The 13,922-nt window shown below is 46.5% G+C and overlaps 1 protein-coding gene across 1 annotated transcript in view; it reads left to right on the top strand.

Annotated features, from left to right (window-relative positions):
• Positions 1–13,384, top strand: part of LOC137526106 (ectonucleotide pyrophosphatase/phosphodiesterase family member 7-like) — a 118,958-nt gene extending 105,574 nt beyond the window's left edge. The window contains exons 6-8 of the mRNA XM_068247322.1: positions 4,597–4,852; positions 9,486–9,591; positions 13,318–13,384. Of these exons, the coding sequence (XP_068103423.1) occupies positions 4,597–4,852; positions 9,486–9,591; positions 13,318–13,384 (429 nt within the window). The remainder of the gene's footprint in view (positions 1–4,596; positions 4,853–9,485; positions 9,592–13,317) is intronic.
• Positions 13,385–13,922: the final 538 nt, after the last annotated feature.

Here is a 13,922-nt window from a genome sequence, read left to right as displayed (position 1 = left end):
CCCCTGGTCTTATAGTGTCCTGGCCCTGGCCAGGACACTCCACCTTTCCTTCACACCTGGCGACCCTATTGTTCTTGGACAGTCCAGATCAGAGCCCACCCGATCACGCCCCTTCTCACCCTAGTTTCGCCCAGCTCTCAGGTTACTTGACCAGGGTAGGGCCCTATTTGAGCCGACCTTATTAATTACCGTAACAGAAGCTATGACACCCAATTGGAGTTATAAGGCATTCGTCCTTGCCCTCTCAAGGACGAATGCCCGCCCACACGCAGAGCGCTGCCTCGAGAGCCTCTCTCAGGCCATATAAAAGAGACAGCGAGATATCCTCCCGCTGTACCCCCCCCCCCCCCTCTACTTCTATTGGGGCCTACCAGCTCCCCCAACCTTAGAGCTCCATGGAAGGCTAATGCAAAAGCCAGTTGAAACAGACGAACTTTCATGTTCACTGCGGCAATATACCTCCAGTGCGCCCGGTAGTTCAATCCGCCGTGCCAGCGTGATGGCCCAATCATTTTTTCCCCATTCAATTCGCCATGGCCGCGGCCCTGACGCAAGATGCATAGCGTACCGCCGCTAAGTCTGGGTCGATCCCGTTGTTTACCAACGTGCCCCATGGGTGCTATAGGTGATGGGCGATATTTACCTGCCTCTTTTCTGAGGCCCCCCCCTAGGGGTGAGATGTGTAGGTTGGGTATGGGTGGGTGCTGAAAAGGGGGGGCCTGCCATCCTTTCCATGGCTAGCTCCTTGTCGAGTGTCTGTGCCACCACCTCTGGGAATTGGTGAGCGGATTTCTAATTTTTGCGTTTGCCGTTTGAGTAGGCCGATTTGCATGGCATTATAAACCCCTCCCGAAAGCCATATGCTAGAAGGTCGGCCTGCTCCCTATTGGGGTACCTATCTAGCCATGGGGCCATCGCCCCGACGTTAACTGGCGTGATCCCCTTTCCCAGTACATTGCTCTGTCTTGGTTCCCTGTGTGTTCTTGTTTCTTTTGAAACAATTAGCCCCTGGATGCCCGCTGGCCCCGCAATCGTGCTTATATCTGCATGTGGTTCCCCGCTCGCAGGTGTCGATGTTGTAGTTCCAGCATAAACCTTTTTTCTGCTGGGCCAGCGAGGCATCTGACCTGCCGTCCGGCGCTTGAAAGGGGGTGTTGTGGCCCCCCTTGTACTCGCTACCGTACTCCGGCTTGGCTGAGCTACTCAGCGACATCCATAGCATGATGTCCCTGTGTTCCCACGTTAAAGATGGCCTGACTGCCATCTTCTGGCGGAACTGCTCATCATATAGCAGCCAGGCCCTCCCTCCATATTTGTGATATGCTTCCCTGATGCCGTCTAAGTAACAGAACATTGCTGCGCACTGTTCTGGGGTCTTCTCACCCACTATGCTGGCGAAGATGTGAAAAGCTCTTGACCAAATAGGAAATGTCCTAGGTATCAATCTATACATTCGCCTCTGGTCGTCCTCTTCCTTGCGGTGTTCTTTGCCCCTCTCCCACTTGTCTATGTTATAACTATCTAGCGGGAGCACCGTGAATATATCAATGTACTGGCCTTTCCAAATGTTTTCTTTTGTTTCCTCTGGTACGTGGAAACCCAAAGGACCCGCGAAACAGACGTAGGTGCTGCTCTTAGCCGAGTCGGCTAGACGGGGTATCCGTTCGGATTTCTCGGTGGTTCCCACCTCTGGGGTTGCGGCGACCGGCGGTCGAACGTTCCCAACCTCTGGGACCGAGCCGCTCACCTCCGCCTGTTTCGCGGGCCCTGCTTCCTCTCCCCCGCCCCAGGCCCCCACCTGCTGAGCTGTATTATTTGCCCTAATGGCCTTTAGAATTTCCAGCAGCAAAGTCCGCTGGTCCCCATCCTGAGAAACATTTTTTGCAGTAGTAGAAACGGGCATTTCATTGGCAATCATTCTGTTAGTCTCACCTGCATGGTTTTCCGCTTCTGGGAGTGTCGCTGGTCCATCCCTTCCATGTGGCCCCTGAGCGACATGCTCCCCGGAGCCGTGATGGGAGACCTGCGGAGGCAATAACAAAGAGGCGACTCCCTCCGCCCAGTTATACTGCTGCCGTGCGCCGTGCCGCTGCCGTCTTTCGCCGCTGTTGCTGGCCCGACCTAGTGCCGGGTCCGCCATTGTTTCCCCCGCGTCTTCCTGATATCCCCATCCACCCTCCTGCTGGCCCCAGTATCGGTCCTGCTCCTCTTCCTGTTCCCCTTCGCTCTCCCGCTCTCTGACTCACCTCCACGGCATGCTCCGGCTGTTGCTGTCGCCCTCTGGCCCCCTCCCACCTGCTGGGCCTCTGTCCTGCCCCCTGGCCTGGCTTCTTGTGGCCCCCCTGCCCGCTGCTCCCTTCCCCCCGCTCTTGTTGCCCCCACCCTGCGCTGCCCTGCGCCCTTCTGTCCCCTTGGGGCCCCCTGCCTGAGGCTCCTGCATCCCCCCGCTGGCCCCCAGTTCTGGGTTCTGGCTCTGTGGTGAGCCCTTTAACTGTCTGAGCCCCTGCGGGCCCGGAGCTGTGCTAAGTCCCCCTCGGTGGCCCTGTTTGTGTGGCCTGCGTGTGGGGGTGGACGCCTGGCGGCTAGCTGGGGATGGGGTGGGTGCCACGTGGACTGGGGGCCCCACCGCTGCTGGCGATTCCTGGCAGGCCGCGCCGACAGGGGCTCTGCTGTGCCCTGTCCCAGCGGCGGCCATTTTGCTGTGGGCTCGCAGAGCTCGGGCGGCGGCCATTTTGCCGGAGACCCGGGTGGCGGCCATTTTGCGGGAGCTCCGGGCGGCGGCCATTTTGGGTTGGACCAGGGAGAGGGAGAGGGAGGGGGCGTGGGCCTGCAGCCTGCTGCTGCCCGAGTGAGTGAATCTCCTCGGCCGGGCTGACCTCCGCAATCCGCCGCCGCTGTTCTCCCCTGCCGACCTGCTACTTGGGACTCCCCCCGCGCCGACCTCCGCAGTGATGGGATCTTCCTCCCCCCGCCTCCTGCTCCTGGCTGGAGAGCCTGCGGGGCTGAAGCGGACCGGAGGCCTCCTTCTCCTCGTGCCCTCCGGCCGCGGAGCCCCAGCCAGGTTAGTGAGCTGAGCCTGAAGCCACAGCATCCCCTGCTCCCCTGGCATGGCCCGCACCCGGTCCCAAAGGGACTGCATAGGGTCATCCATGGTTGTCTCTGCTGGTATACTGTGCAGCTGTTTGGGGACGGGGAGGGAGGGGGATATTTGTATGTGCTGGATGGGTCGGGGCACTGTGGTGGGATCGCTGGGATGGGGTGGCTGGGATGGATGGGATGAAATGGATGGGAATGGATGGGCTGCGATGGAGGGGATGGGATGGATGGGCTGGCTGGCACTCAAAGGGCTACCTGAGGCTGGATGGGAGGGAGGCCTGGAGTGCCCAGAAGCAGTTTGTATGAGATGGGAGGTTAGTTAGACTCTGCAGTTCTGCTGAACTGCAGGTATCCGCCGGGAGGGGAGGCTGCTGTTTGTGGGCCTGATGCTGGGAGAAGGTTGGGGAAGGATTTCTGGCTAAGGGCCTAGTAAGAAAATGTCTGCACTTACCCCAGCCTTTGCTCCAGCGAAGTTTGCTGTATCCACACGATCCAAAAAGGAAGACTGCCTGGCCAGCCCCCTGGTCTTATAGTGTCCTGGCCCTGGCCAGGACACTCCACCTTTCCTTCACACCTGGCGACCCTATTGTTCTTGGACAGTCCAGCTCAGAGCCCACCCGGTCACGCCCCTTCTCGCCCTAGCTTCACCCAGCTCTCAGGTTACTGATTTCAGCATATTATTTAGAATGTGTTATACTTTATACTGTTATTATTATTTTTGCATTTTCATAGTGCTGCCAAATTATACAGTAGAAGACTGTATAAAATGACAATTGCAACTTGAATCTTTACTTTGTAACATTTAAGTTACCACACTGGATGAACGTGTTTTGATCCATAACACCTGATTTAAAACAACCTTTTATCAAATGTGCGTTCCTGCAACTAAGATAAGGCAAGGTCATTTCCAACTGCTGCACTGTGTATTTGTAAATGTTAGATTGTTGGTTTTATAACCTAGAAGTTAGGCAGTTTTGAAACTACCTGTGATAAGTTGGGAGGTCCCAGAGCTTAAAGGGTACTGTGACTTTAAAAAATGCAAAAGTTAGATACTCACCTTAGTAGAGGGAAGCATCTGGATAATTTAGAGGCTTCCCCGCCCTCCTCCACCACGCCTTTCCAGTGCTGGGACCCACAGAACTTCCTCAACAAGGGCTTGTTAATGGAAACCAGCCACACTGCACAGTGCAGTTCCCAGAAGTGGACCAGAAGTCCCACATTAAGGTTGCCTAGCTCATTAAACTTGCCTAGCTCATTGTGGGGCAATCGTCCAACAAACCCAGAACCACAGTGATAGTGTGAAAGGACACTTAGAGAAATATTTAATAAGATGTGTGGTGCTACTATCTGACTTACTTGACTTACTGACTTACTATCTGACTTGCATACTGAATTTTTTTTAAAAGGAGTCACTCACTTTAGATTGTTTTTCCCATAGTGCACCTAGTTTCTATAAAACTGAACTTTGTTGTCTGATGGCAATGTTTTCCTTTTTTACAGAGGTTCATTCTTTATGTGAACAAGGGAGATCATGGATTTGACAACAGTGAAATGGACATGAAGATGATATTTCGAGCATTTGGTCCCGATTTTAAAGAGAATTACATTGCTGAGCCCTTTGATAGTATTCATATATACCCTCTGATGTGTAAACTTCTGGGTATCACTCCTGAGCCCCACAATGGCTCCCTTGCCGTCACCCAGGATATGATTGGAAAACAAGAAGTAGTTGAAGAGAAACCTGATAATAAGAAAAGTAAGAATCTTGGTTTTTATTCCTACCTAATTTATTGGTGTAGACATCTGTCACATTTTTTTAAACTTACTGTGTATGTATAAGCTCTGTTAAGTCATATCTTCTGTGTTTCGGTGTACTGAGCAATTTAAACCAGTATAAAGCCTTGCTGTAGTGAAAAGTACCGTAATATCTAGTGATGGTCATGTCTACGAGAAGCCATGGTCAAGCATGTGATTTGTTTGATCAGCAGATTTACAAAGCTCTTATTTGCTGTGGTCATACATGATCATGACTAGCAAATCAGAGACTTTAATAGCTATCGCCTGACCAGACTGGTCACATGCTTATCCATGAGTTCTCCTAGACATGAACATCACTAGTTATAACCAGCCATGTTATGTTGGATCTAAATGGAATGGAAGCTTCTTTTAATGTTAGAACAGAAACAAATGGAAAAGGGTGGTGGACCTCAATATTACAGAATTAATAGTAAATTGTATATGATTGGTCCATCAGGTAGAGTCATAAGAATGACAGCAACAAAAAAGGGAGAATGTCCCCTATACTTGTTGACCATTCGGACCATAAAAAAACAAAAACATAATAACAAATATACCCAGTGAAGTTAAAAATCAATTTCATGGAAATCTCCATAAACGGTAAAAACACATAAACCTAGTACATATAGCTTGCATATATTAAAATATTCCCAGGCAGGGCCGTTTCTACCGCCGTGCGGCCCGTGCCGCCGCCCTGAGCGCTGCTGGGAGGGGGGGCACTGTGATTGAGGGGGGAGCCGCAGCCGCGGAGAGGGCAGCCCGACCTCTCCCTCCCTCCCTTCCTCTCCCCGGGCCGCCCTCCATGCGATCCCCCCTCGGACTGCAGAGTGATGCGCAGGGAAGCGCTATAGAAAACTACTCACCTCCCTGGTTCCAAACACTGCTCTCTCGCCGCCAGCCTCATCTCTCCATAGACGCTGATACACACACACGCTGCTTCCGGCTAAACAGGACGCAGCGTGTGTGTGTATCAGCGTCTATGGAGAGAGAGGAGACTGGTGGCGAGAGAGCAGCGATTGGAACCAGGGAGGTGAGTAGTTTTCTATAGCGCTTCCCTGCGCATTACTCTGCAGTCCGAGGGGGGATCGCACGGAGGGCGGCCCGGGGAGTGGAAGGGAGGGAGAAGTCGGGCTGCCCTCCCCGCGGGTGTGGCTCCCCCCTCCATCATGAGGGGGTACCTACCTAACCTATATTGGGGCAGCTACCTATCTAACCTATCCTGGGAGGCACCTACCTAATCTAACCTATCCTGGGGGGCACCTAGCTAATCTAACCTATCCTGGGGGGCACCTACCTAATCTAACCTATACTGGGGGGCACCTACCTAATCTAACCTATACTGGGGGGCAGCTACCTAATCTAACCTATACTGGGGCAGCTACCTATCTAACCTATCCTGGGGGCACCTACCTATCTAACCTATCCTGGGGGGCACATACCTATCTAACCTATCCTGGGGGGCACCTACCTAATCTAACCTATACTGGGGGGTACCTACCTAATCTAACCTATACTGGGGCAGCTACCTATCTAACCTATCCTGGGGGCACCTACCTATCTAACCTATCCTGGGGGGCACCTACCTATCCTGGGGGGCACCTACCTATCTAACCTATCCTGGGGGGCACCTACCTATCTAACCTATACTGAGGGGCAGCTACCTAATCTAACCTATACTGGGGGGCACCTACCTAATTAACCTATACTGGGGGGCACCTACCTAATCTAACTTATACTGGGAGGCAGCTTCCTAATCTAACCTATACTGGGGGGCAGCTATCTAACCTATACTGGGGGCAGCTACCTATCTAACCTATACTGGGGGGCACCTACCTATCTAACCTATACTGGGGGGCAGCTACCTATCTAACCTGGGGGGCAGCTACCTAATCTAACCTATACAGAAGGGGGGGCACCTACCTATCTAACCTATACTGGGGGGCAGCTACCTATCTAACCTATAGCGGGAGCATTACCTTATCTAACCTGTATTGGGGGCACCTACCTACCTAGCTAGCCTATACAGGTGACCACTATACTGGCTACCTATATTGGAGGCACCTACCTAACTAACCTATACTGGGGGCATCTACCTATCTAACCTATGCTGGGGGCAACTATTCTGGCTACCTATATTAGACGCAGCCACCTAGCTAACCTGTACTGGGGGCACCTACTACCTATCTAATTTATACCGGGGACACCTGCCTATCTAACCTATACTGGGGGCAACTATACTGGCTACCTATACTGGAGACACCTACCTGGCTAACCTATACCGGAGGCAACTATACTGGCTCACCTATGCCTGACTACCTATACTGGGGGGATCTATAGCTGGCTACCTATACTGGGGTAGCTATTCTGGGGTAATCTATACTGAGTGCAACTAGACCTAGCTAACCTATACTGCGGGCACCCATACCTTGCTGGGGGGGGGGCGCAATTTGTACACCCTCGCCCTGGGTGCATTTTAGCCTAGAAACTGCACTGTTCCCAGGTTCAGGCTCTAGTGTAAATATAGCTCCTCCTACTTTAAAGTATGTCACACCAGAGTAAATAAAATGGGTGAACAGTAGATGTAGGTCAACCCATACAGTATGTATGAATAGAGATTTTATTGAAAAGGACATGTGCTGTAGTCATACAGCCGGATATACGCAAAAGATGGCAATTACACTGCAGAATGTATCCTTGTCACTAGGATCACATCTTGAAGTGGTGTAATTCTTACAGTCTAGGGTGCGGTGCTCAATGGCAGCAGGATTCATGCAAACCTCCAGCATTGGCTGTATACACATTTATATAGGGCCTGATTCACAAAGCGGTGATAACTCAGTTATCACGCCTAAAAGACTTTAGGCGTGATAACCTTTGCACTAGCAAAGTTATCACCGCTTTGTGCTCTAACTCGCGTGAAGCTACCGCGCGTACGCGGTCCCATAGGGCTTAATGGGAGCTTCGCGCGAAGTGGAAAATTCGCGCGAGTTTCTTCTTATCATGCCTAAACTGAGTTTAGGCGTGATAAAGGGGTTTTCACTCGCGTGCAAACTCTTTGCACCGCTTTGTGAATCAGGCCCATAGTCAATGCTGGAAGTTCGCACAAATCCTGGTGACTGGAGGCTCAATAACTCTGTCAAAATACTGTAGAACCCAATAGCAATGCTGCAGAGAAAAGCTTAAAACTTCAGTAAAACATGATAATATTATCATAGACAACAAATGCGATTGGGCTCTGCATGTTGTGATTGGGCAATTACACACATATTAAAGGCACTTCAAAGGACTAAGGCAAATTGCAGACACTGCGTCAAGATATGATTCTGGTGACAAGGATACCTTCTGCAGTGGTCTCAGAGGTCGTGCCCAATTTGTGGTCATTTGCTCTGCTGCAAAGTGCTATAAGAGCGCCAAAATAAAGGCAATAAAATGAAGAAAAACAAAACAAAAAAACTGTGAGGACTGTTACAATAAAATATTGTTTAAAGGACACCCATGGTGAAAATAAACTAATGAAATAAACAAAACAATTATATCTATCCTACCGCTTCTAAAAATGACTTTTTAATATATTCCGCAGTTTTATTTTATATTTAAATCTACTTTTTAAGTTTTCACTGTTTTATTGTTTTTGCTCAATGACACATTCATTGAAGTATGCCAGAGCTAAAAATCAATGAACTATTGAACCTTTTTATCTCTTTCCTGCTCACAGAAGCCATTTTCTGCTAGGAAAGTGTTTTATAGTTGTAATTTATTATCAGTGAGGGTCACACTGTAGTCTAACCCAGTTCCTGACAGGAACTGACACTTACATACCTGATGTTTAACTCTTTCAGGCAGAGAAAGAAAAAAAGGAACACAGCATAGTTATTTGTGTGCTTGGCACAGTACATACACATGTCTATCTCATCATGTCACATGTCACCTCGGGTATCCTTTATGCACCTCTGATATCCACAACTCCTTCAGAGACTTTGTTTTTATTACTAATACAGTACAATGAAAATGTATAGGATGCAGAGAAAAATATACTTTTATTTCAAAATCAAACATTGTCACTGTACATTGCAACATAATTGTCGAATTGTATTAAATGGAATTAAAGTAAACATGTAACACCCACAGGTATTAAATTAAGACACTTACCTTGGTAGAGGGAAGCATTTGGTTCCTACAGAGGCACAGGATGGCTCACACCTGTGCAGTAGTAAGAAGCTGCCACTTGACGGAAATAGCCGAGTTCAGTTAGCTCCGTGCTACTGCACAGGTGTGAGCCATCTGTGCCTGTGCAGTCCACAAGCCCTTGTTTACAGGCTTCAGGGGGCTTTCAGTGCTGGAATGGCGAGGAGAAGGAGGACAGGAGAAGCCTCTGGTTTATCCTCTATAGGTAAGTATCCATTTGGGACACTTTGTTTACTACAGGTACACTTTAAAAGCAAAATTAAATCCCTGCTTTTATCTACAGTAACACATTTTAAAGCTACAATGGTTGATAAATGAGAAATCTGAAAACAGATGTAAAGCGGCCAACGATAAAGGGCAATATAACAAACTCTTTCTTTTCTTCAATATTATTCTACATTTCATAGGTGATGCAGTGTTTATTGCCGGAATTGCATTGTCAGTTATGGCTGGAGTGTTGGTGCTAGTTTTCCTTATCTACGTTCCATATGTGTCTGTAAAGAGAAGCAAAAGGTGAGCAGTGTGCACTTTACATTTGATTTTTTTTTTTTCGTGTGTGTGTGAAAATGAGACAGATTTTATATATATATATATATATATATATATATATATATATATATATATATATATATATATATATATATATATATATATATATATATATATATATATATATATATATTATAAGGAGGCAGAACTCTTGATGAAACAGACCATTGCTACACAAGCAGATCATTTCAGAGCTCGGGAGATTATGAGTTAGCTCTTATGTCCGGTGTCCAAGGAAGAAAAAGCTGTCTAATGAAAAGTATAAGGTCCTGTACACACTGGCTGCATTGCACTGCGGTTTTAGAATCCCATGCGATTTTTCAGTCACAAAGCCTTCATGAAAACAATGCAAATCGCAAGGCGCTGAACACAGTAGTGTGATGCGATTTAAAAAAAATAGCAGTGCCTTCAGTGCTTTTGAGCGTTTGCGAATTGCAGGAAAAACGCAATGCATGTGATTTTTATTGCGCTCTTTAGGTAAACAAATGGGAAAAGATGGCTTCAGCAAAACAGCAATCGCATCACAAACACATGAAAAACCACAAGTAGAATTTTGAGGAAAAAAACGCAATTGCTTTGCTTTTGTGATTGTGCTTGGCAATTTTCAGTGTGTACAGGCCCTTATACTTATCTTTAAAATGGCATGTAGATAGTGATTCTAATAGATCCCACAAAGGGAAAGTATTGTGCTTTCAGCACTTTCAGCATATCTATTTTATTTTGTATATTCAACACTAAAGTATATGTTTGTATGCACAGTATATTAGGAACATTGTATATATATATATATATATATATATATATATATATATATATATATATATATGTATAAAATATTAAATAAATAACATTTTCATTTTTAGAGTTTCACTTTCTGTTGATGGGCAATATTTTCTAAGCAGAAAAATATTCTCTGCTTACCATCAAGTCTTAAGGGGGCCCTGAGCTCTCCTTAAAATCCCTATTTGCACTTACCTGGGGCTTCCTCCAGCCCCCCGTAGCCCACGATGTCCCCTGGCGTGCTCCTGGCTCCTCTCCCGGTCCCACTGGTGGCTCCGTAAATCGCAGACTTCGGTCTGAAATCGCCCGTGCACGCCCCCGCTATGCATGCTATGTGTCATCACGCCAGCTGGCATGAGAGTCTTTCGCATGTGCTGAACTCTCATCCCGGTCAGCGTGATGACGCGTAGCGTGCACGGCGGAGGCGCGCATGGGTAACTTCAGCGATTAACAGAGCCACTAGTGGGAGAGGGAGAGGAGCCATGACGATGCCAGGGGGGCTAGAGGAAGCCCCAGGTAAGTGCAAATTGCCATTTTAAGGAAGGCTCAGGGGCCCTTTAAGACTAAGCAAATGATAACTAGGTCCTGTTCTTTTCTACAGAGCTTTCTCAACTTCTTATTTACAGTCTCAGCCACCCTAGCTGAACTTGTGAACTAAGAATTTACGATACCTCTGGGTCAATCCTAATACCAGGTCTGTGAGCAATAAAGTAAACAAGGATCCTTATCTTACCCCATTTAGATGGTCTGTTTGTATTAAGGCATCTTAATGATGTATTTATGCTTGAAAAAAATATCTGTTTTTCCTTTTGATGTTGCATGTATATAAGCTGTCTGTACCACCACCTTGCAAACTAACAGGATATAAACCTGACGAAGGCTGCAAGGCCGAAAGCTTGTTTATTCTTATTCATTTGTAGTTAGCCAATAAATGGTATCATCCTGATTTAAAACTTCTTGCTTAGTTACAGTGGTTGGAAAAAAAAATGTATGTAGCTTCATAGTAAAACCAGCAGGGGGTGCTGTAAACAACTATAAAATTGTTCTTTCTTTTCTAAACACGTTTAGAAAAAAATATTTTGAAAACAAAATATTGTTCATACTAAAACTAATAAATAAAATTACCAATTCTAAAAACTGTTCAAAAATGGTATAACATTTGTCAGACCTACACAAGCCAATTTGTAATTTAAAGCAAACCTAAACTGAAAATAAACAATTAAGAGGAGATAAACAATTATCCGTACAGTCCTGACCCTACATAGAAGTTTCCTGCAATCCAACAGTCTTATTTTGTATTTGAAGGTAAAAAAACTGTTATTTCGCCCCCATACAGACAAATCTTGAACTTTTGATCTGTTGCCTGCACTCAAATGCATCCTTCTTTGTTAAATAGTGTTTCCTTAATTAACCTCTAATAGTTATCACTGTGAGTTACACAGCAGTCTGACTGCAGCTAGAGTGTCATTTAGAGTTCTTGATTCTTAAAGGATACCCGAGGTGACATGTGACATGATGAGATAGACATGGGTATGTACAATATAAACAGTATAAATAACTGCTATGTTTCTTTTTTTCTTTCTTTGCCTGAAAGGGTTAAATATCAGATATGTAGTTGGCTGACTCAGTCCTGACTCAGACAGGAAGTGACTACAGTGTGACCCTCACTGATAAGAAAAACACTTTCCTAGCAGAAAATGGCTTCTGAGAGCAGGAAAGAGATAAAAAGGGTCAATTGTTCATAGATTTTAGCTCTAGCATACTTTAACCTCCTTGCCGGTTCAATTCCTCTGGCAAGGAGGCAGCGCAGGAGTTTTTTTTTTTTTTAAATCATGTAGCGAGCCTAGGGCTCGCTACATGATAGCGGCTGAGCGGCGGCATCCCCCCACACACTCCGATCGCCTTCGGCGATCAGAGTAAGCAGGAAATCCCGTTCAGAACGGGATTTCCTGCAGGGCTTCCCCGGTCGCCATGGCGACGGGGCGGGATGATGTCACCGATGTCATGGACGTCGGGACGTCATAGGGAATCCCGATCCGCCCCTCAACGCTGCCTGGCACTGATTGGCCAGGCAGCGCAGGGGTCTGGGGCAGGGGGGAGCGACTCGGCGCGGCGGATTGCGTCGGATCGGCGGCGAGCGGCGGCGAGCGGAAGTTACAAGCAGCTAGCAAAGTGCTAGCTGCTTGTAACAAAAAAAATTATGCAAATCGGCCCAGCGGGGCCTGAGAAATCCTCCTGCGCAGGTTACCCCGAACTGAGTTCGGGATAACCGGCAAGGAGGTTAATGAATGTGTCATTGAGCAAAAACAATAAAACAGTTAAAACTTAAAAAGTATATTTAAACATAAAATAAAACCATGGAATATCTTAAAAAGTTATTTTTAGGAGAAGGAAGATAGCTGCAATCGTTTATTTCATTAGTTTATTAAACAACATATGAACACAGCCTATTTCTAAGTAGGTTTGGGACTGTGCATACATATACTTATCTCATCATGTCAAACCAGGCACCCTTTCATGTAACAATACATTCCCCTTCATTTTAGGTGCAGGGAAGAAAGATTTTCCTAAAAAGTGAAAGAACCTTTCCCTCTTGCTACCCCTATCTTACATAGTTCCGGGACCTTCTTGTCCGCATCAGAACCAGAATTCAGGCAGTAACTAATTTTGCTTGTGTAAAATCGAATCATTGCTGCAGTCACTTCTGTTTTGTAAAATACAGCAAATGTGTACCAATCTGCCAATCAGCAGATTTTGTGTATGACGTAATCTTACATAGATACCATGCATGTGTAGACAGGTAGGATGATAGATATTCCATCTACTAAATATTTTGAATATTATGCTTCATTGATAAGAAAACGATGAGAAATGAGCATTTCTTTTTTTCCCCTTTTCTTCTCACTGCAGACAGCGTAATGATGACACAGCATTAGAGACTATTAGAAAAGACGAGCAGCCGCAGACATCATTCTAAATTGTGGGGAAATTACAACTGTTTTCAATAAAGATGAATGATGCATGTCATAAATGAAACTACTTGAGATCATCATTTATAATTAGATATTCTAAAGTGTTTGCAGTTTTACAAAGTTCTGTTGCTACGCTCATAAAAACATTACAAAGTGGTGCGTAACTTTTTTGCAAATCAAGATGAATGGCTGTGTCAGTATACAATGCTGAGTGCTTTAAAAGACAATTGTCCTGAGAGGGAAATGGTGGCTGCCAAATTAATTTCCTCTTAAACAATACCAGTTGCCTGGCAGTCCAGTTCATCTTTCTGGCATCAGTAGTGTCTGAATCACACACCTGAAACAAACATTGTGGCTAATCTCGTCAGATTTTTGTCAGAAACGTCTGATTTGCATATGTTTGTTTAGGGTTTATGGCTAAAAGTATTGGAGGCAGAGGACCAGCAGGACAGGTATTTGGTATTGTTCAGAAGTAAATAAACATGGCAGCCTCCATACCCCTCTCACTTCAGTTTCCCATTAAAGAAAACCTGTAACGAAGAA

This window comes from Hyperolius riggenbachi, chromosome 7 (assembly GCF_040937935.1).
Source record: "Hyperolius riggenbachi isolate aHypRig1 chromosome 7, aHypRig1.pri, whole genome shotgun sequence".
NCBI classification, from domain to species: Eukaryota; Metazoa; Chordata; class Amphibia; order Anura; family Hyperoliidae; genus Hyperolius; species Hyperolius riggenbachi.
The sequence above is the reverse complement of the archived record's forward strand: the minus strand, read 5'-3'. Positions and strand labels throughout refer to the sequence as shown.